We start from the raw sequence: 12478 nt of genomic DNA, 5'->3' as shown, positions 1-12478 counted from the left end.
CGCCCGCTTATGCGCACGCTTTCTCTCGTTCGGGGTGGGTGCTCGCGAGAAGGATGTGCACAAGCGTCACGCGGCGCACAATTTGGTGCTCATTCGTCATGTGTTGGCCGCGTGTTGCGGGGTACCCCAGTTTTTGGCCCTCTTTTCGTCATAGTCGGTGCGTAGTGCCGCACCTGCTGTGTCCGGGCTGCTGTGGCTTTTCCCACGACTAGGCGTGGCTGCGTGGCGACGCACTCCGGACGGCCGGAGCTGTGGCGGTGCCGTGTGCTGGCCTACGCCGCATGCCGCGTAGCCGATGGCGCAGTGGCCAAGTCGGTGATATGACCCGGCGCGATGGATCGTGCGGCACGGCCGGCTGTGTCGGGCGTTTCGGTGCCCACCAGCCTATCGCGCGCGATTGTGCCATGGCCGTGCTGGTGGGCCCTGCCGTTGCCGCACCGCAGGCCGCGCGGGCGCTGGCCGCAGCCACGACCGCGCGCGCGGTCCGTCTGCCTCGCCGGCGTCACCGGCCGGCAGGTTCTCGACCGCAGCACGCGGTCGGTCGTTGCCGGTCCACTGGCCGCGCGGCCTCTAGGTAGACCGCCAGGCCGGGTAGACCCTCAGGTCGGCAACCGTGCAGCCGCAGCCAACACCGTGGTCCACCGTCGCCCGTTCCAGATCGTCTTCAGGCTAGGCCCTGTTCTGGATTACGGCCGCGTGCTAGAAATTCATGCCAGAATTCCGTCCCGATCGTAGACTCCGATCGTTCGCAGCGCAAAAGTTCCTGCCGCGTGTGGTCGGAGATTCGAATATCCGGGTGCCGCTGCAGTAGGAGCCGACTTTCCCGCGTGCCATGGTCCTGGACAGTGGTCGAGACTGCTGCCGCGCAACGTACGCCCACCGTCGATCATCCATGCGCGCCTCCTTAAAGGCTGAGCCAGGAGCAGCAGCCCTGAGACAAGCTTGGCTGGTGGATCGTGATCGCTTGTACGACGCACGGCTGGTGGGCTGGCCGCACTGATTGGCTGCCGCCAGTAGCTCATTGCGCTACGCTCGCCTGCAGTCGCCAACGCGTGGTCAACGGTCGCCAAAGGCCTCGAGCAGGTGACAGCCTCCCGGGCCGAGCGGCTGCGGCGGCTGACGCCAAGCACTGGCCAATGGCCAAGAATGACGCTGGCGCAAAACCCAGAATTGGTGGTTCTTAACACCGACGGGCCAATAGACGCGACCAGCGATGCCCCTGTGATCTACATTTGATGACGAGCCATCGGCAGAGGTCACCAGGCATGGACGTGGGAAGTCAAAAGTCGCGATTAAAAATGTACTCAAAAAAATCGACCAGGGAGAGGGTCGAACTCTCGATCTTACGATTAACAGTCGTACGCCTTAACCAACTTGGCCACCCAGTCGCTTCTTGTATTCAAGACTCCTGATGATCCTCTAGTACCTCGCCCGGCCCCCCCCAGCCAGCCCCCCAGGCACCACGCAACGGCCATCCCAATTCCGTCGGTAAGCGGGTTACTCTTAGTGCACCAACGCGTCATTGCACCAACGCGTCGTTGCAGTAGTCTGCGGCACGCAAGGCTGTGCCTGATCATGGGGCTCCTGGCGGCTTCTGGCGTCGCTGGCTGCCAGCGCCTGTCCTTCCGCGTGCAGCCCTCCGTGGATCTACCGAGATGTCACGTCAGTATCTTCCCGCAGGCCCAGCCACCGGCCTTCTGCCGGGGCGTACAAAACCCGGTGTCCTGGCCGGGCCGCGGTGTAGATCTAAGCGCCGCCCGATCCAGCTACGACCGCGTCGTGGCTTAAGCTCGGCAGCAGGCGACGTTGGCGCCAGAGGTGCAGATGTCGCTAGAAAGCTCTGGGCGAAGCTCATCGCACACGCCTGCATGGAGCTCGGCGGAGGCCGTCCCCTAGGCCCTGGGCCGCCATTCTGGACCCGCAGTACCAGCCGGCCGGCTAAGACCGGGCAGCAGACGCGGATGGTGCGACCCGACCGCCGAACCGCCGGCGCCGCAATCAGTAGTATCAGCGCGACCGGTCGGCCGCAGACGACCCAGCACGGCTTATCGACGCACGTCCCGGCCGTTGCGGGACGGTGCATGCACGCTGCCGTACGCACTGGGCCGCCGGGGACATATAAAGTGCCGGATTCCTCTACGACCAGCCCACCCGTCTCAACAGCAACGCAAGATGACGTACCAAGTGGCAGTGGGGTGTGGAGTGGCTGGCCTGGTCGTCCTAGTCCTGTTCATGGTCGTGCTCTACAAGAAGTTTGTGCTGCCGTCGCGTGCAGAGCTCGTCTTCTGGGCGCTGCGCGTCAAGGACAAGGAGTACGGCGACGCGTATTTGGAGCACGGCAGGATGCCTCCAGTCGAGCTGCCGACAACGCCGATGCGCGCGCACTCGCGAATGCCGCCCATGAAGGGCTAGCTACGGGCGACTGTGGGCTGCTTGCCACAGGCAGCCGGCTTAGAGCGACGACATTTTAAGTGTAAAGTAACGAACCAATGTATTCAGTATTGTAATCAATTAATCATTATCCCATGCCCAAGCCGTCCGTGTTCCGTGTGTGCGCTCTAGTAGTTGATCCAGGTAAGCTCCGCGCCGTCGTCGGCCAGGACGACGTCGGCCTTGCCCCACTTGGCGGCATCAGAGATGGCCCAGCGGTTCTTGCCGGCGTAGGCGAGGGTGCCGTTGGCCGTGATGTCAAAGATGGCCGGCTGGACGGTGTGCGAGCAGACGAGCTTGTTGGTGACGTCGAGGGCGCAGGGGCCCTTGCTGCTGCGCAGACGGACCTGGTTCGGGCCGAGGTTGTGGCCGCTGATGTCGGTGTGGTAGGTCGCGCAGGTGCCGTGCGCGTACCACTGGCCGGTCGAGATCAGGCAGCCCTGCTGGGTCGGCGACGAGATGTAGCCGCGGCCGTGGAACGGCGGCAGGGGGTTCGGGTTGGGCGTCTTCGGGCGGTACGAGATGTACTCCGGGCACGTCGACTTGTCGCCATCGGCGTCGGCAAACAGGTACTTGCCGTGCTGGGCCGAGCCCATGACGTTGAAGTGGTACCACACCTCGGTGAACTCGCCCTGGTGGCAGCCCAGGGTGACGTCGTGGCCGCCGGTGAAGTTGCGGAAGGCCTCGGCGACGTCGTCGCGGCGGTACTTCTTGGTGTAGGACGGCACGATGCCGCGCTCGGCCAGGACGTGGTACGTCGGCAGCGAGTAGAAGACCTGGATGGCCTTGGCGTAGTACTCGATCAGCGCGATCTCGTTGGCCTTGGGGTTGTCGCCGTAGCACTGGGGGCGCATGGTCGACATGCACGTGCCGTGCTTGTTCCACTCGTGAACCCACAGGTTGTTGTCGACCGTACGGTCCTTCCAGATGCGGTGCATCTCGCGGACGAGGTCGTAGCGGTGCATCGACACCAGCACGGCCTCGGCGTTCTCGACCTCGCGCGACGAGTCGCAGAACTGGTCGAACGAGCCGTCGCAGTGGTCCGGCCAAAGGCCGTGCAGCGTCCACATGTCCTCGGGGCCGATCGCCGGCGCCGCGTTCCAGAACTGCGCCAGCAGCAGCTGGCCGCCGGGCGCGTTGAAGCAGCACGTGTCCATGGCCGTCGAGTTGTGGCACGACGGCTCACCGGGCTGCTTCGGGCACGTGTAGGCCGGCGAGCCGTGGCCAAACTCGCCACCGAAGCCGGCGTTCAGATTGAGCTGGTCGCCCGACCAGTAGTTGATGCCACCGTGGTGGCGGCCGGTCGCCGACTGGCTGTGGCCGCAGCCCAGCAGCGACGCCGCGCGCTGGCCGGCAGAGGTCTGCGCGACCAGCGGCGCCGCCAGCACAACCAGCAGCGCCGTGCCGGCGATCGCGGCCAGGCGGCGGTGCAGCCGGCGCGCGCGCGACACCGGCCGCGCCTGCGACTCGGCGTACGACGGCAGCGCGGCCTTATCGCGCATGTCAACAAAGTCCTCGTCGTCCTGATAGTGGCCCTGGACGCCGAGCTCGTATTCCTCGACGGCGGCCTCGTCGCCAGGCAGTCTCTTGTAGTCGTTCATCTCGTCTTCTTCTCCGATGCTGTGATGCTGTCTAGAGTCTATGGTGCTGTGGTGCGCGCCGGGCGCGCTTTATAGATCGAGTCGGGTCCGTGTCGGGGGTTTGCTGGCTGGGACTAGGATATCACCGGGTGCGTGCTAACGGCGAACGCCGCGGCGAGTCGGCGCAGAACGTGCGGCTGCGTGGCGGTGCGCCGCGGCTGGTGTGGCGCTGTCGGAGACGCCCGAGCGTGCGTCACCGCGCGTTTCACGTGACGGCACGTGACGTCGGCATCACGCCGCGCGCCCGCGCGTCCCCAACCGCACCATGGCCTCCGACGACGAAGACTGGCCGGCGCAGATCCACTCGTACGTCGTGCCGCCGCAGCACCTGGGGCCGGACCTGCACGGGCTGCGGCAGCTGATGGACGGCGGGCGCGCGTCGCCGCCGCGCGCGCCGGCGCCGGCGCCGACACGGTCGCCGGTAGCGCGGGTGGCCTACCCCGCGCCGCCGTTCGACGCGGATGTGCACGAGTTTTCGCTCGCATCCGCGGCCGACGCCGTCGCGTTTGTCCAGACCGGGCCCCAGGGCGTGTCATGGAACCACAAGAACTCGGTGGCCCACAAGCAGACGGCCACGGCGCCGTACACGTCGACCGAGATCTACGTGTGCGCCCACGCCGGCCAGCCGCGCGACCGGCGCGACCCGAACCTGGACCCCAGCAAGCGGCGGCGGCGGCGGGCGAGCCTCAAATGCGGCTGCACAGCCAAGATCTCGGTGTATGTGCCGCGGGACGCGGCCGCGGCCGCCAAGGTGCGGTGGCAGTGGCGGCACACGCACCTGCTCCATGCGCGCGAGAGCGTGGCCGACGTTGTGGCCGAGATCGGCCGGCTGGGGACGGCGGTCGCTGCGCCACTGCCGCCTGCGCCACCGGAGCCCGAGCGCGACACCGTGGCGCGGCTCGTGCGCTGGCGTGACACTCTGGCCGCCGCCGCCGCGCGGCGGGCGGAGCTCTTCTCACGTGACTAGGTCTGGCCAGATCAAAAAGATAAGCGCCCCTCCTCTGGTACCCACCCAACAATGAGCACCGACGAGACCAAGAGCACCGCAGTCGCCGCGCTGAGCGCCGACGACCGCGCCACGTTCGACAAGTTCGAGGCCGGCCTGCCGAGCGTCACCGCCCAGGCCCAGTACGACGAGCTCTACGGCCACTCGCTCGCGACCAAGTCCGCCGTGCGCGATTCGCTCCTGATCAAGTTTCTTGTGGCCAACAAGTTCGACCGCGAGGCCGCTCGCCAGCAGCTCGTCGACACCCTCGTCTGGCGTAAGGAGTTCAAGCCGCTCGAGGCTGCGTTCGACGAGACCCACGCCGACAAGTTCGACGGCCTGGGCTACATCACCTCCGTCGAGGGCCACGGCCCGGTCACCTGGAACATCTACGGCGCCGCCGCGTCCAAGCCCGCCGTGATCTTCGGCAACACGGATGAGTTCATCCGCTGGCGCGTCGGCTTCATGGAGCGCGGCCTGCAGCTGCTCGACTTCTCCGACCCGGAGGCCAAGATGAGCCAGGTCCACGACTACCTCAACGTCAGCTTCCTGCGCATGGACCCCAACATCAAGAAGGCCTCGCGTGCGGCCATCGCCATCTTTCAGCGGTACTACCCCGAGCTCCTGAGCTGGAAGTTCTTCGTCAACACGCCGCTGCTCATGGGCTGGCTGTACACGGCGATGACGCTCCTGGTCTCGAGCGAGACCTTCAAGAAGTTTGTGATCCTCAACTACGCGTCGTACCTGGGCGGTCGCCTGGGCGACAGCATTCCCGAGTCGTACGGCGGCAAGGGTGCGCCGCTGGCCGAGCAGGACCTGTCTCAGACCGTCACCAAGCCGGTTGTGCCGGCGTATGTGCCGGTGGCAGCGCCGACTGAGACGCCTGAGGCGCCTGCTGCTGCCGAGCCTGCAGAGGCTGCTGAGGCTGCCACCGAGGCCGCCTAGACTGTTGGGCTGCTGGCGTGACGCGCGACTTGTTGAGGGCGCCCCTGCGGTTATATGCGTGGCCTGCGGCTATATGCTCGAGGACGCCTCCTCAGGGGTGCGTTTTGCGTGCGGCTGTGCGGCTATATGCCCGGAGGGCCCCTCGACGGAGCCGTCGCCTGACGCACGTGAGTGGCTCTGACGACCACACCGAGCGTTGCTCTGACGCGCGGCTATATGCACCTACGCGGCCATATGCGCCCGCGAGTCACAACTCACCCGGCTGGGCGTCAGCGCCATCCGGGCTTTCCCGTGTACCGTAACCTCTAATTTCTAATGCTATGCCAATAACTCCACCGGCCGGCCACGAACCGTGGGACCGCCCTTGAGCACGCGCACCGGCGCGCCCTCGCCGCTCACAAAAATGCGGCCGTCCACGCACCAGCGGCGCATGCGGTCGGGCTCGCCGGCCGCGACAGTGACCTCGAGGCCGTCGACCTCCTTGTAGAACGTCCGCGGGTCGTGCACATGCTCGCCGCCCTTGTAGGCCTTCATGAGTACCTCCATGATCTCGTCCCCCGGCAGAAAGCCCATGTGCACAAACCAGAACCGGCCCGATAACGGCACGGCGTCCGGCGCGACCACGAAGCCCGGCTCGAGGCTCGAGATGCCTGTCAGCAGCACGTACGAGTGCTCTGTGCCCGGCACGGTCTCAGCTGGGCCGCCGCCGACCGGTGTGTACGCGATTGAGCCGCGCCAGGGCTCGTTGCGGGCCAGATTCTCCTGGGCGGCCTTCGCAAAGCGAGCATTGCCCAACTTGCGGTATTCAGGCGTGTCACTGTCGCCGACCAGCGCCGCGTGGATCGCCCACGAGGCTACAACGAGTGCGTAGACCTGCACGGGCTCCGCGACCGGCGGAAGTACCCGGTATGGCGTGGTCTCTGTCTCGGGCTGGGCCTCGCGCGTGCCCGGCGGCAAGACGACCGAGAACGCGCTCAGCGGCCGGACGGTGCCAAAGACCAGCGCAGCCACGGCGGAGCGCACGGTCGCACCCAGCGACGTCAGCAGCGCGTTGCCGGATCCTGTCGGGATCACGCACAGCCGGAGAGTGTCGCCAGCCTCGACGTTGTTGATCAGCTCGTGCACTGACGTGTCGCCAGACAGCACGACAAGCGTCTGCGGCCCGGTACCCAGTCCGCGCGCGATCTCGGCCACGTGTTCAGCGGACGTGGTCTCGACGACCGTGTGCGCCACGTCCAGCGCTCGCAACAGTGGCCCGACGGCGTCCCGGTAGACGGTGCTGGCGCGGCCCTGGCCGGACTTTGTCGAGCACACGACCGTTACCGGACCCCCGCCGATTGCCGGGGGTCCGGACAGCACGCGTGCGCCTGCCGGTGCGGTCTCGACGCCGTCCCGCACCTGCACGCGCTCGCCGTTGGCCGAGAGCGTGACCACCTGGAAGGCGGCGTCGGCCGATCGCACAAAGAGCACGTCGTCGGGGGTCGCCGCGACTGCGGTCCCGACGTCTGCAGTCCCCATCGGCCCGACCCGGTCGTCCGTCACAGCCGTGTCCGTTTCTGTAGGCTCCGAAGGCATGGTGAGGTTGATTCGGAGAGGCGGTCGGGCGCGATCACACCGTCTTAACGACCGAAACGCCCAACTGGCGATTGCGTGCCCACCAGGGGTCGGCACGAACGATGCCATACCCGCGGCTGAGCGCGGCGCCACAGGCTCGGGCGTTCCGAGCGTGGCTAAGTCCGCGGACTGAGTTTACAAGCGCCAGGACGTCAAAATGCCAGTGAGCGGCGGGCACGCACGGGGCTGCGCCTTGCCTGCCCGTGCGCGGCCGTGCGCGGCGTGGCGGGGCATACGCCGGCGGCTGGAGGGCGGCTGGAGGACGAACACGTAGGCGCCGGCTGCACGGACGTACGCTGTGGGCTGGTTACAGGGCGGCGGTGCGGCGGTGCGGCAGTGGGGTGGCCGTGGTGGCCGTGGTGGCCGTGGTGGCCGTGCGCGTGGCGCGTGGCGCGCGCCGCACGCGCCGCACGCGCCCGCGCCCGCGCCCGCACGGCCACCCACGCCCCACGGCCACACGCGCCTCGCACGGCCACAGATGGCCGCAAGCATCCGCACGCCATGCGCAGTGACACGCGGTGGCTGCGACAACATGGCGCCACGTTCGCAGTGTCTTGGCGGGGCCGCGCGCGACCCACGGCGGTTGCGCACGCCGGTCTCTCGGCTGGTGGCCCGGGGGGTCTGTGTCTGGTGCGCAGACAAGCTGCGTCTGGCGTGTAACCGCCGGCCTGTCGGCGGCTGGGCCAGCAGCAGCCAGCCCCCTGGCAGCGGTGGCACCCTGGCGGCCGCCTTCCCGGGGCGGCGCGTCGGCAGAGGGCCTCGGGCTAGGCCGCGCCGTGGCAAATGATGCGCGATCGCAGCCGGAGTGGGCGATGAAGTCGTAACCACGGCCAACCAGCACATCACGAGATGACGGCGCGCCGCACCCGACGTGGGCCGGAGGCTGCGGCGCTTGCCGGTTCGGGCGGGGCGCGTCTGTTGGGTCAGATAAGACGAGACTGGACGCTGGGCGACTGCGGGCAGTGTCTACCGACAGCACGGAGTGTTCCAGAAGGTGCAAGTGCATGGGCGCGGGCGACGCCCGACGCGGTCAAGCCGGCCGGTACGATCGGGGTACCGTCTGGTACGGCGTCACAGAGCCAGCAGGCGGCGCTTGGGGAGGCGTGCCAGCGGTTGGGCGGAGTACCGGCGAAAGCATATACGTAGGTTTGGAGATACATTGGCTAAAAACAAACATTATTTAGCTTCTGGGGGGAGATACAGCGCCGCTTTGGCTGGGGAAAGCGGGCATGGAGTTTATGCAAGTGTCAGAAGTGATGATCAATAGCAATACCGTTATCAGGTGTTCATGTTCTCAAATGTCGGTACCGGCGCCAGCGCGCGCCCGCAGCCGCTAAAACACAACGTCGTAGCCGTTGCGTGCGACCACGTCGCGCCAGTCCTCGCCGTTCCACGCGGCCCTCAGCGTGGCCCGCACCGAGTCGAGCCCGGGCGCCAGCGCGGGTATGCCGACGGCTTTTTTGAGCAGCTGCATCAGCGCGCGCCGGTGCTTGTCCTTGGTCGCGACCGTGCCAACGATGACGCACGGCCACATGACGACGCGCTCGAGCTCCTGCCCGCGCAGCTGGCTCAGATACTGTGTCTCAAAGTCCTCCTCCTCGATCGGCACAGGCGGCAGCATGTCCGCCTGCCCGAGCTCCCCCATGCTGTCGATCGCGTCCATGGCCGCCGTCGGCGTCATGGCCGGCATGGACGCCATGCCCATGGACGCCATCGACATGTCGGCCATGGACATGCCGCCCATGCCGCCCATGGCCATGTCGCCGCCAAAGCCCATGCCGCCGCCGAGCCCGCCGTGCATGCCGCCGTGCATGCCGCCGTCGAGCCCGCCGGCCATGCCGTACGTGAGCGCGATGCCGGCCGGCGCGCCGTCGTCCGCGTAGTCGTCGTCGTCGGCGTCGTCGTCGTCGGCGTCGTCGTCGTCGTCTTCGTCGTCCGCGTCCGACCGGCCGTTGCTGCCGGCCGGGCTGCTGTCCGCGCTGCGCAGGCCGGCGGCCGCGTGCGCACCCACCGGCGACGCCGTCGGCGACCGGTAGCCCGTCGCCATCTGCACGGCCGGCGAGAGCGTCAGGAACTTGCTCACGCCGGCGTCGAAAAACTCGTTGATCTGGTCGTCCACGCCCGAGTTCAGGGTCGTCACCGTCGCCAGGTACACGCGCGTCGCGCACAGGTACATGGTCGCCAGCGTGCGCAGGATCGCCGGCGCGTCCGGCTTGAGCTGGATCGTGTTGAGGTTGGTCGAGATGCCCTGGGCGCGCATGATCATGGCCGTCGTCGGCAGCTGCTGCGCCAGCGTCTTGTGCTCGATCGCCAGGTCCGTGATCTGCGCGATCATGAGCAGCACCGGGAACGGGCAGCCCGTGCAGAAGCTCGTCTCGAACAGGTCGTTCGCCCGCACGTAGTTCTGGCTGCCGTGGCCGGCGTAGACCAGGTAGAGGTCCTTGTAGACGCAGTACAGGGCCGACCGCTTGCCATTGACCGCGCACGACAGCACGTCGAGCCAGACAGCAAAGGCGACGTACGTGCGCATGAGCAGCGTCATGTCGCGGTCGTCGCGCCGCAGCAGGTTGAACCGGCCGATGACGTCGAGCATCATGTCGAGCTCGGCCTGGCAGCGGTCGAGGCCGAGCCCGCTGAACCGCTTGTACGTGATGGTGTGCCAGCCGATGGCCAGGATGCGCTCGACCACGCTTGAGTAGAACTCGGTCACGCGCGCGGCGTCCTTGACGAGCGAGCCGGCGAACTGCGCCAGCCGGTGCTCGGCGTGCCACGCCGGCGTGCGCTGCGCCGGCGGCGGCTCGCCGCCGCCCAGGTCCGCCGTCAGCGGGCTGCGGCCGAGCATGTGCGGCGACGCGCCCCGGATGTACGCGACCGACAGCGACGCGTAGAACGGCAGCAGCAGCTTGACGTTCTGCAGCAGCCCGTTGAACACCTCGAGCTTGAAGTCCACCGGCTGCTCCACCACGCACGGCACCACGAACTGCAGCCGCATCGCGAACCGGAAGTACACGACCAGGTGGCACAGCTCGTTGAGCGAGCACTTGCGCAGCGATATCGGCATCTCGTGCTCGTCCGGGCTGCGCAGCAGGTCCTGGATGCACGGCAGCGTCTGCACGCTCGACGCCGCAAACTCGAACGACGGCACCGGCACGTCCAGCCAACCGGGCAGCTCGTCAATCTTCTCGCCGCGCTTGCGTCCCAGCAGCAGGTCCAGCGCGTTGATGCCGTCGTCCGGCTGGCCCATCAGCGACGGCGGCTCGCCCTCGAAGCCGTCGTGCGCCATCGCGCGGCCGTGGCCGTGGCCGTGGCCGGGCTCGGCGCCCGCGCCGCCCGCGCCGCCCACGCCCGCGCCGCTCGAGCTGCTGCCGCCGTCGTTGCTGTACGTGTCGTCGCGCGCGCCCTCGGTGCGCCGCATCCGTGGCTTGTTGCGGTTCCGCGACCGGATCTGCCGCCGAAACTGCGCCAGCAGCTTCTTGCCCGTCTCCTTGTACTCGATAAAATCCGGCTTCTGGGGCGAGTACTGGTAGCACTGGATGTTGAGCCGCAGGCAGACCTTGCAGTTGGGCTTCTCCTCCGAGCACTTCTTGCGGCGGAGCCGGCAGGACCAGCAGCCTACGACGTCAGCGCGTTCGCGGGCGGCCGCATTAAGGTTTTCCAACGGCCAGGTTAGAGTTTTAGTGCCAAACCTTAATGCGGCCAGCCGAGCCAGGCGAAAGCTAGATAAACCAGCGGATACGTACCGGTCCGGGTGCGGGACATGCTCGGGCGCTTGCGCGGTCCCGGCTGCATCGGCGTCGTGGGCGCGCCCGCGTGGCCGGCAAGCGTGGCCGGCGACAGCGGCGGCGGAAGCTGGTGCAGCAGTGGCTGGTGGCCCTGGATGTGCGGCGGCAGGAAGTTGGGTGTGGCTACCAGGGACAGCGGGGTCGAGGCCGGGTTCGAGGCCGTGTTGGACACCGGCGACGTGTTGAGCGAGTGGCTGTGAGGCGAGGGCGTGGCGGGCGCGGGCGCGGCGAGGCCGAGGCCGACGGACTGGTAGCCGAGCATGGGCATCATGGCGGATCCGGGCGAGTCCGGCTGGGGCAGGCCGGCAGCGAGCGCGAGGTCGGCCATGGCCGGCGGCGCAGGTAGGCCGGTGATCACCGCGGGCGCCGCCGCGTAGGCCTGGCTGAGGTCGGCCATGTAGGAAGGGTAAGACGGGTAGAAGCCGCCGGCCGGGGCGGGCGCCAGGTGCGCCGGGACCATGTGCGCCGGCAGCAGGTGCTGCTGGGCGAGCGCAGCCGGCGCCGCGAGGCTCGGGGCGGAGTAGTCGGCGTAGTCCATCTGGTAGCGGGGAGCAGACATGGTGGACTCAACGGCGGTTCGGACGGGCAGGCGACGAATATATAGCGCCGAGAGGTGCCAGCGCGGGCGGGCTCGGACAGGCACAGGCCTGCTATCTAGGCCGCCCAACTGAGACTCGCGCGAGGCTGGAGTCGGACAGAAGAGCTGCGCACAGAAGCTGCAAAAAATATGTAAATAAAGAAGTGAGCTCGATCTGTCCAGCCGGCCAGAGCTAGCGGCCGGAAATATTAAACTGTGGCCGGCGAGACGGGCTAGCTTGGGGCTGCGGTTGCCGGTACCAGGGTACGACATGTACCCGGCCGGGCGTACGCGGGCAGAGGCACTGTGCGCTAAAGCACGATGGCTCATGGGGACTCGGTGAATCCGCGCCTGATACGGCAACGTAAGGCATGCCGGCGCCTGCGGCCGCGAGTTTATTTTCCGCTGATGACGGCCAGCATGGGACGATGCTGCGCGACATGCTGCGCGGCTGCTCTAGCCGGCCACGCGCCCCACGGCGCGGGTGAGACCGACTGCTGGCGAC

At 67.7% G+C, this 12478-nt stretch overlaps 6 protein-coding genes and 1 non-coding gene across 7 annotated transcripts; 3 read left to right on the top strand and 4 right to left on the bottom strand.

Annotated features, from left to right (window-relative positions):
* Window positions 1-1314: 1314 nt before the first annotated feature.
* Window positions 1315-1388, bottom strand: V1510DRAFT_t31. The gene has a single exon. It is a non-coding gene; the product is annotated as a tRNA-Asn (tRNA).
* A 149-nt stretch (window positions 1389-1537) lies between these two features.
* On the top strand, window positions 1538-2412 carry V1510DRAFT_441164 (uncharacterized protein; the record flags this gene model as incomplete). Its single annotated transcript, XM_066935628.1, has 1 exon — window positions 1538-2412. A coding segment is annotated over exon 1 (757 nt), but the record flags the coding sequence as incomplete, so codon positions are not given.
* A 62-nt stretch (window positions 2413-2474) lies between these two features.
* Window positions 2475-4212, bottom strand: V1510DRAFT_411930 (ribonuclease T2-like protein). The gene has a single exon (XM_066932984.1). The coding sequence runs from the start codon at window positions 4029-4031 to the stop codon at window positions 2559-2561; it is 1473 nt and encodes a 490-aa protein (XP_066790668.1). The 5' UTR covers window positions 4032-4212; the 3' UTR covers window positions 2475-2558.
* Window positions 4213-4335: 123 nt separating this feature from the next.
* Window positions 4336-5037, top strand: V1510DRAFT_441155 (uncharacterized protein; the record flags this gene model as incomplete). The annotated part of the gene is made up of 1 exon (XM_066935627.1): window positions 4336-5037. The coding sequence occupies one exon, from the start codon at window positions 4336-4338 to the stop codon at window positions 5035-5037; it is 702 nt and encodes a 233-aa protein (XP_066790667.1).
* On the top strand, window positions 5030-6330 carry V1510DRAFT_411929 (CRAL-TRIO domain-containing protein). Its single transcript, XM_066932983.1, has one exon. It carries the CDS (start codon window positions 5089-5091, stop codon window positions 5998-6000), a length of 912 nt encoding a protein of 303 aa, XP_066790666.1. The 5' UTR covers window positions 5030-5088; the 3' UTR covers window positions 6001-6330.
* Window positions 6286-7846, bottom strand: V1510DRAFT_411927 (ATP-NAD kinase-like domain-containing protein). The gene has a single exon (XM_066932982.1). The coding sequence runs from the start codon at window positions 7681-7683 to the stop codon at window positions 6319-6321; it is 1365 nt and encodes a 454-aa protein (XP_066790665.1). The 5' UTR covers window positions 7684-7846; the 3' UTR covers window positions 6286-6318.
* Window positions 7847-8947: 1101 nt separating this feature from the next.
* Window positions 8948-11955, bottom strand: V1510DRAFT_401405 (uncharacterized protein; the record flags this gene model as incomplete). The annotated part of the gene is made up of 2 exons (XM_066932024.1): window positions 8948-11226; window positions 11355-11955. 2 exons carry the CDS (start codon window positions 11953-11955, stop codon window positions 8948-8950), a joined length of 2880 nt encoding a protein of 959 aa, XP_066790664.1.
* Window positions 11956-12478: the final 523 nt, after the last annotated feature.

Source organism: Dipodascopsis tothii (genome assembly GCF_038497935.1).
Source record: "Dipodascopsis tothii strain CBS 759.85 unplaced genomic scaffold V1510scaffold_5, whole genome shotgun sequence".
Classification (NCBI taxonomy): Eukaryota; Fungi; Ascomycota; class Lipomycetes; order Lipomycetales; family Lipomycetaceae; genus Neoaidaea; species Neoaidaea tothii.
This window is presented reverse-complemented; position numbering and strand designations above follow the sequence as displayed.